This window comes from Humulus lupulus, chromosome 4, assembly GCF_963169125.1.
Source record: "Humulus lupulus chromosome 4, drHumLupu1.1, whole genome shotgun sequence".
In the NCBI taxonomy this organism is placed as follows: Eukaryota; Viridiplantae; Streptophyta; class Magnoliopsida; order Rosales; family Cannabaceae; genus Humulus; species Humulus lupulus.
In genome coordinates this window covers 7,827,296-7,834,610 of record NC_084796.1, presented here as the reverse complement: position 1 = coordinate 7,834,610, position 7,315 = coordinate 7,827,296, and the positions used below count along the sequence as shown (strand labels likewise).

General features: G+C 32.0%; 3 protein-coding genes across 3 annotated transcripts; all 3 read right to left on the bottom strand.

The window, feature by feature from the left end:
• Positions 1–883: 883 nt before the first annotated feature.
• Positions 884–1,300, bottom strand: LOC133831839 (putative receptor like protein 25). The gene has a single exon (XM_062262250.1). It carries the CDS (start codon positions 1,298–1,300, stop codon positions 884–886), a length of 417 nt encoding a protein of 138 aa, XP_062118234.1.
• A 128-nt stretch (positions 1,301–1,428) lies between these two features.
• Positions 1,429–4,751, bottom strand: LOC133829852 (receptor-like protein 32). Its single transcript, XM_062259667.1, has 2 exons — positions 2,000–4,751; positions 1,429–1,644 (listed from the first exon to the last, which is right to left on the bottom strand). The coding sequence occupies exon 1, from the start codon at positions 4,735–4,737 to the stop codon at positions 3,418–3,420; it is 1,320 nt and encodes a 439-aa protein (XP_062115651.1). The 5' UTR covers positions 4,738–4,751; the 3' UTR covers positions 1,429–1,644; positions 2,000–3,417.
• LOC133831838 (receptor like protein 27-like) lies at positions 2,038–3,411 on the bottom strand. The gene has a single exon (XM_062262249.1). It carries the CDS (start codon positions 3,409–3,411, stop codon positions 2,038–2,040), a length of 1,374 nt encoding a protein of 457 aa, XP_062118233.1.
• Positions 4,752–7,315: the final 2,564 nt, after the last annotated feature.

Genomic DNA, 7,315 nt, shown 5'->3' with positions numbered 1-7,315 from the left:
CGATCGATTAAACATAGTGAACCAATTATTCCAACTTAGTTTACACGTTTTGATTTTTCTTTTGAGACTATAATGAATTTCTTCTCAATAGACAAAATAATATCATCAAAGTAGTATTAGTTCCATTAATTTCCACCCTACTTTACACGTTGTACCTTATCTATTATTTTCTCTCGTCTCATCCTTTGACCTCTTTTTTGTTCTTAGTTAGTTTCTTCTCTACACAATTACAAAAATAAGTCATTTCTTTTTACCATGCTCATTTTCGAAACTTTCTTTGTTCATATATTTTATCAATAAAGATTAATTGTGATAAATAAGGTAAAAATTGTGTTCACCCTAAAAGAAATTTTTTCACTTAAAAAACAGCTGAATTATGTGATAATATGCTGCTATTTTTTGCAATTTAAAATATTTTGTCTAAAAATAAAGTTAGTCAATCATGCCTTTACAACAATAATTGCATGTGAGTAGTATATTTTCAATTCAGATTGTACGAGAGATTGAGAGATGGATCATTATATGACGAGAGAGGAGAGCCATATCTCTTTGGTCCCCCCACGAATGCTGATATTTTTTTGGTAGAGATGTATTATTAAAGAAAGAAAAGCAGATGACATAATTAATGACTTATTAGAAGGGGCATAAAAACTTTGGAAAAAGAAAATGTGGTTCTTATACAATGATATATGTTACATCTTGTCACGATCGTGAGATTTAAACATTTTGTCACCATTCAAAAAGTTGGGTATAGGAAGAAGGACATAATTTAATTTATACAAAAGAAAAATACACTAATATGTTTATTAGTTGTACAGTAGTACTTATATAGCAGAAAAAATAATATAGGAACAACAGCTATTGTGGATACATACACACTTAATTAGTTTCTGATCATCAGCTCCGCCAATCTTGTTCTAGAGAAGTAAATCAACCACGCCAACCGCGTCCTTGGGATCACCATCTCCCCAAGAGAGAGTCCAATAACAAGCCCACTAACAAGTCCAGCCAAAGCGAATTTCCAGTCTAGTTCAATGGAAAAATTAGAATCAGCATCTTTATTTAAAGCAGATGATGGTGGGAGCAGCCAGTTTTCACATTTCTTCGACAATTGATCTCCACACAGTCCTTGATTACCCTCAAATGAGGTATTCTCGAACGTGTGGAACTGGTTCTCCTGTGGTATAGGACCTGTGAGATTGTTATAAGAGACATCAAACTTTTGGAGGAATTTTAGCTCTACTAGTTGCTGAGGAATCTTTCCCGACAATTGGTTTTGAGAAAGGTCTAATGATTCCATGTAATGACCCACTAATCTAGACTTTTGGACCATTAACGAAACTATACATAAACTTACACTTTTGCGGAAATACTATAATTTTATTGAGTAACTTGTAAAAAATAAGAGTTACTTACAAAATAAAATACTAAGAAGGATATGGGATCCCATTGTCTTTAAAAACAAAACATGATTTAACATAAAAAGACATTACATAAGAAATGCGGAAAATACATGTAAAACCATAAAAAAAGGTAAAACGAGACTACATCCTCGAATAGAATAACGCTCGGCCCTTGACTCCATTCACCATCGATACACATCCTCTAAGCGTCACGAATCTTATCGCCTCTAAAGCTATTTTCCTGCACATAAAACAAAAAGGAATGAGCCTAATGCCCAGCAAGGAAAATCTAACACATAGTCATAAACATAAATTTCATAATAAACATAAAGACATATCATAACACTTAATACATATACTTATTATAATGGCCATTATTACTTGGGGTCCCATAGACTAAACAAGCTTATGCCCATGAGATTAGTGGGGTCCTACTAGCTAAGTAGGTCATATGCCCATAATCTATTTGGGGTCTTGTTAGTCAAATAGGGCATATGCCCAAGCCTACAAACATACACATTTCATAACATATTTCATAACATCACACATAAGATAACATAATCATAAACATATAGATTCTATCCTATTTTCCTTACCAAAGTTACCGGAATATGTGGACTGAGTTGGGACTTAATTAGTTTCTGATCATCAGCTCCGCCAATCTTGTTCTAGAGAAGTAAATCAACCACGCCAACCGCGTCCTTGGGATCACCATCTCCCCAAGAGAGAGTCCAATAACAAGCCCGCTAACAAGTCCAGCCAAAGCGAATTTCCAGTCTAGTTCAATGGCAAAATTAGAATCAGCATCTTTATTTAAAGCAGATGATGGTGGGAGCAGCCAGTTTTCACATTTCTTCGACAATTGATCTCCACACAGTCCTTGATTACCCTCAAATGAGGTATTCTTGAACGTGTGGAACTGGTTCTCCTGTGGTATAGGACCTGTGAGATTGTTATAAGAGACATCAAACTTTTGGAGGAATTTTAGCTCTACTAGTTGCTGAGGAATCTTTCCCGACAATTGGTTTTGAGAAAGGTCTAATGATTCCAGTTCTGTTAATGTCCCCAACGATGGTGGAATGTGACCTGTGAGCGCATTGTTTGAAAGGTTGAGTGAGTAGAGAGCCTTGAGGCTTCCAATGGACTCAGGAATCTGACCACTGAAATTGTTGCTCGATAGGTCAATGATTGCTAGATTTGCTGGAATTTTCCCATAGCTTGTTGCCACACTTTTCATCACAAATGTTGTTGAATAATTATACAAAGTGGTTTCGCCAACAATTTCATGTGTGTTAAAGGTGACATTTTCCCATGCGTTCATGTATTTCAAATCACTCACCTTAAAAGCTTTCATAGCATCCCATAAGAGCATATATTCAGAAGGCAATGCCCCTGTGAAATAATTGTGAGACACATCAATAATTTGTAGCCTTGGAAACTCACCCTTAGTGTATTCAGGTTTCCCTATGACTCCATGAAATTTGTTCTCCCTCATTAAAACAACTTTTAACAGAGGGAACCTCCCAAGCCAAGTGGGGAACACATCACTGATTTGATTGTAAGAAAAGTCAAGAAACTCAAGATTCACACATGTTGCAAATGGTCGTTGAAGTTTTCCCTGAAAATTATTGTGACTGAAATCCACCATTCTCAAATCACTTTCCTGCTGCTGACATTCAAGAGGAATGGTGCCATGGAAAGAGTTGTTTCTCAAATTCAAAGCTATTATAGAGCCACTGATCATACCGTCTGAACAACGAGGAAACTCCCCACTCAAGTTATTGTTTGACAAATCAAGGAACAAAATTGAACTCAAATTGCATATCGACTTGGGAATTTCACCACTTAGAATATTGTCAGAGGCATCGCAATGTTTGACAGATGATGGAAGAATTGGCAGTTGTCCTTCGAACAAGTTAGATTGGATTTCTAACTCACGCAGACTAGACCAAGGTAGAATGGTTTGATGGTTATGAAACCCTGTTATCAAGTTGTTGGATATATCCATCACTTCCTAGCGTTGAAGACTTGAGTTCATTAGATTTTGGGGAATTTGGCCGTACATATTGTTATTGGAAAGGTCCAACATTTCGAGATTAGTTTGATTACCAATAAATTCAGGAAACTTGCTCAAGTTGCAAGAGGCCAACGATAGATAATTGAAATTTGAATGTGTGGTGTTAGGATCTCTTTCTCGTTCTTCAATATGTAACGAAATCATATTGTAGCTTAGATCGAGATTTCTCAGTTTAAGAAATGAATCTAACTGCAATGTACCACTCAAACTATTATGCGAGAGATCGAGACTTTCAAGATTATTGAGTTTGAACAAGGATGACGGAATTGAACCAATCAATTTGTTTGAATGAAAATATATGTATTGTATTGTAGTAAGATTGCCAAACCAAGAAGGGATTGGCCCTGAAATTTGATTGTAATCTAAATTTATGAAGAAAAGGTGGGTGAGGTTTTGAACAAAAGATGGCATGTACCCAGTGAAATCATTTTCTTTGAGATTCAGAAAAGAAAGCTGGGTTAATTCACCAAGTGAAGATGGAATAGGCCCATACAATCCACAACCTCCTAGACCAAGATTTTTCAAAGAAGTCAAATTTGCCAAGGAATCACCTAGTTCATAACCCATGTCCACATAGTGTAGAAACAAAGTGTCCAAAGCAGTCAAGTTTTCGACTAGGCTTCCAAGATTGGGATTTTTAAGTTTCAAAAGATTCTTAACTACAAATGGATCGTTAACACCAGTGTTATATGACAGGTCAAGGTGAGACAACTTAGACAAAAGTGAAAGTTGAGATGGAATCTGACCTTGGAAGAAAGAAGAACTCAAGCAAAGAGATTTCAACTCCGGAAAAAAGCCCATGGCAGTGGGAATTGGAGAGAAAGTGAAGTTATTATAACCAAGATCAAGCTCCTGAAGATGAACAAGGTGAAAGATAGTGTTGTTGGAGTGGAAAGAGCCGTAGAGACATGAACTATCAAGGTAAAGACCAATGACATGACCAGTCTCCACATCACATTCAACACCATCCCACGAGCAGCAGTTGGTACCATTATTCGAACCCCAAGACGATGTCTTTGGATGGACAACTATAGTCAAATAGGGATCAGGTCTACTCTGACAATCTAATTTAAAGCTTTTGTTGAATTGTATCAAAGCATTTCTCTCCTCATCATGGCAAGAAGGCTGCATAGAATTAACAAGTTGATGAGATAGTAGCAGAAAATGAAACAGTACATTAATCACAACTAATAATGAAAGAGCCATAGTGTTTCTTTCCAACTTAATAATGGATTTTATGATCTTGGTAGAGATCATGCAATTCCCTTATTCCTTTAAAAATAGACAGAAGTGTGTGGATATATATATATATATATATATATATATAATTACAGGGAATTCTAGGCTTCACTGTTAATAGTAATAGAATCTAATAGAATAAGAATGGTGTTGAATGAACATTGGATTCTGTCATTTATTGACATAATTGTCCGTACTTTACTTTTTTTGTTTATATTTTTTAAAATATTCAAAATATAAATAAATTTAAAAAATATTTATGATTTAAAGGCATGACAAAAAATATTTTCAAATAAATAAAAATGACCTTTCAAAATTAAATGTATTCAGTAATGTTAATCACAGTAAAGTAAATAATAATAAATGATTTAGTCATCGACACTAAATCAAGTAAATGATAATAAATAATAAAATAACTTAACTTAAGTAAACAACACATAAATATATAGTCGTTTGGCTTCAAGAGTTGATAATAACTTACGTCCACTTGCACTTTTATTTATCACAAAGGTCTCAGACTCAAGATTATAAGAGCAAGATTCAGCTGAGTTTTATTTCTTAATTATGCTTGAGAGAGAAAATAAAGTTTGAAAGAGTTTATGTATGTAAAGTGTGCATGAAAAATAATGACGGTGAGAGGTCTTTATTTATAGTCTCTAGTGAGTCTTGGGCTTTACAAGAATAATACAAGTTTGTTACAATTGGATATGCAATAAAAGAATATAAAAAAAATACATTCAAATCACAGTTAAATAAATATCTTGTAAGATTTGGGTTGCTCTGGTAGTTTGAATTGCATCTAGGGATTTCCTACGACCAGGGCTTCTTCGAGCCATGGTAGTTTGCATGTATTTAAATTGTTGTCTCCGAACAACACCTTTAACTATATCGGATGAACTCGAGGAGGGAAATTCTTGACTATCTGGTCGAGCCTAATTAACCAGCCGGGATACATGCCATTTTGTTAATTATGTGTCACATCACTATGTCTATATTTTTTTTGGATAAACAAGTAATAATAACATTAATAATAGTATATGAATGAATAATAACAATAATAATAGTAGTATATGTTTATATATTTTTATTATCAAAATATCATATATATTTTACATCTTAGGTGTATTTTATGTCTATATAATATTATCTTAACAAAAAAGTATTAAATATCATATATATATATATATTTTTATATATTATAAATGTGAGTTTAACAGAAATTGTTGATTTATGTTAGATTTAATAGTTTTTTATTGTTTTCTAACACGGTTAGTATTAAAGTCATCTAAAAAAAGGTAAATAGATTAAAAAAATTATTTAAATAAGGTAAATAAATTTAAAATAAAAAATAATAATAAATAAGCCATAATAATTTCTCATTACATATTTTAAAATTTTATATTAAAGTTTTAAAAACTACAACAAAAAAATATATATGTGTTTTTTTTTTCTTTCTTTTATCAATTATTTGTCTTGTCACTTAATATATTTTGTTTATCCAAATATATATGTAATATTGACATAATACATAAATGTACATATTTGTTATTTTGTCCTTTAGTATTTTAATGAGAAATCACTTATTTTAATTGTTCTAGTCATTTATTGAATAATATATTTATATATAAATTTTTGTGTTCGCTTTAAATGTTTTTTATTATATAAATCAAAACATAAAAAATACCAAAGTTTAAATTATTATGAACACTAAAATTAAAACTATTAAGCAACATCAAATTATTTACTTTAAAACTAGAATGCACCATATTTTTATACGTAAAAAGTGTGTATCTAACGAATTTTTGGTTTAACGATATTTTTAAATAAAAATTATGATATTATTTATTTCTTTTAAGACTATGGACAATGTTCTTTTATAATATATGATATTGTTTATTTATATAAAATTAAATGATAATTAAAAAATATATAATAATTTTTAAATAAAACTAAGCAAATATGCATTGCACGTTACTTATACTTAGTATATAAAAGTGGAAGAGTTTTTAATAGTTACTATTGACTGGCGTTTTCGTCAACGACACATAGTCAAATTATACGACACGAATTAATTAAATGAACTGAAATCAAGTAAAACGACACAAATAATTTATAGTGGTTTGACTACAAGAATTAGTAATGACCTACGTCCACTTGCATTTTTATTAATAAAAAAAGTTTCAGACTCAAGATCAAGGAGAAACAGAGTTCAACACCTGGTAGAAAAAGAATACAATTCGATATAGTTTTGTATGTAAAATGCGCACAAATTTAATTTAGAAATAATGATTGAGAGATATCTATATTTACAAAGTCTCTTAATGGGCTATGGGCCCTTACAAGTTAATCCAGGCACTACATGTGTAGTGTAAGATTGTTACAACTAATTACAAATTCAAATAATACATTACATTCAAATATGGGCTACATAAATATCCTAGGATATTTTGCAGTATCTCATGAAATCCGGATCTTCAGGGTGCAGACATTTGAACTTTCCAGAGAACAAGTCATACATCTCTCTCAGAAGCTTGGACATTTATGGTGCCGTTAGTGATTCTATGGAGTCTCTTTCTTTGGATCACTTTCAATTACA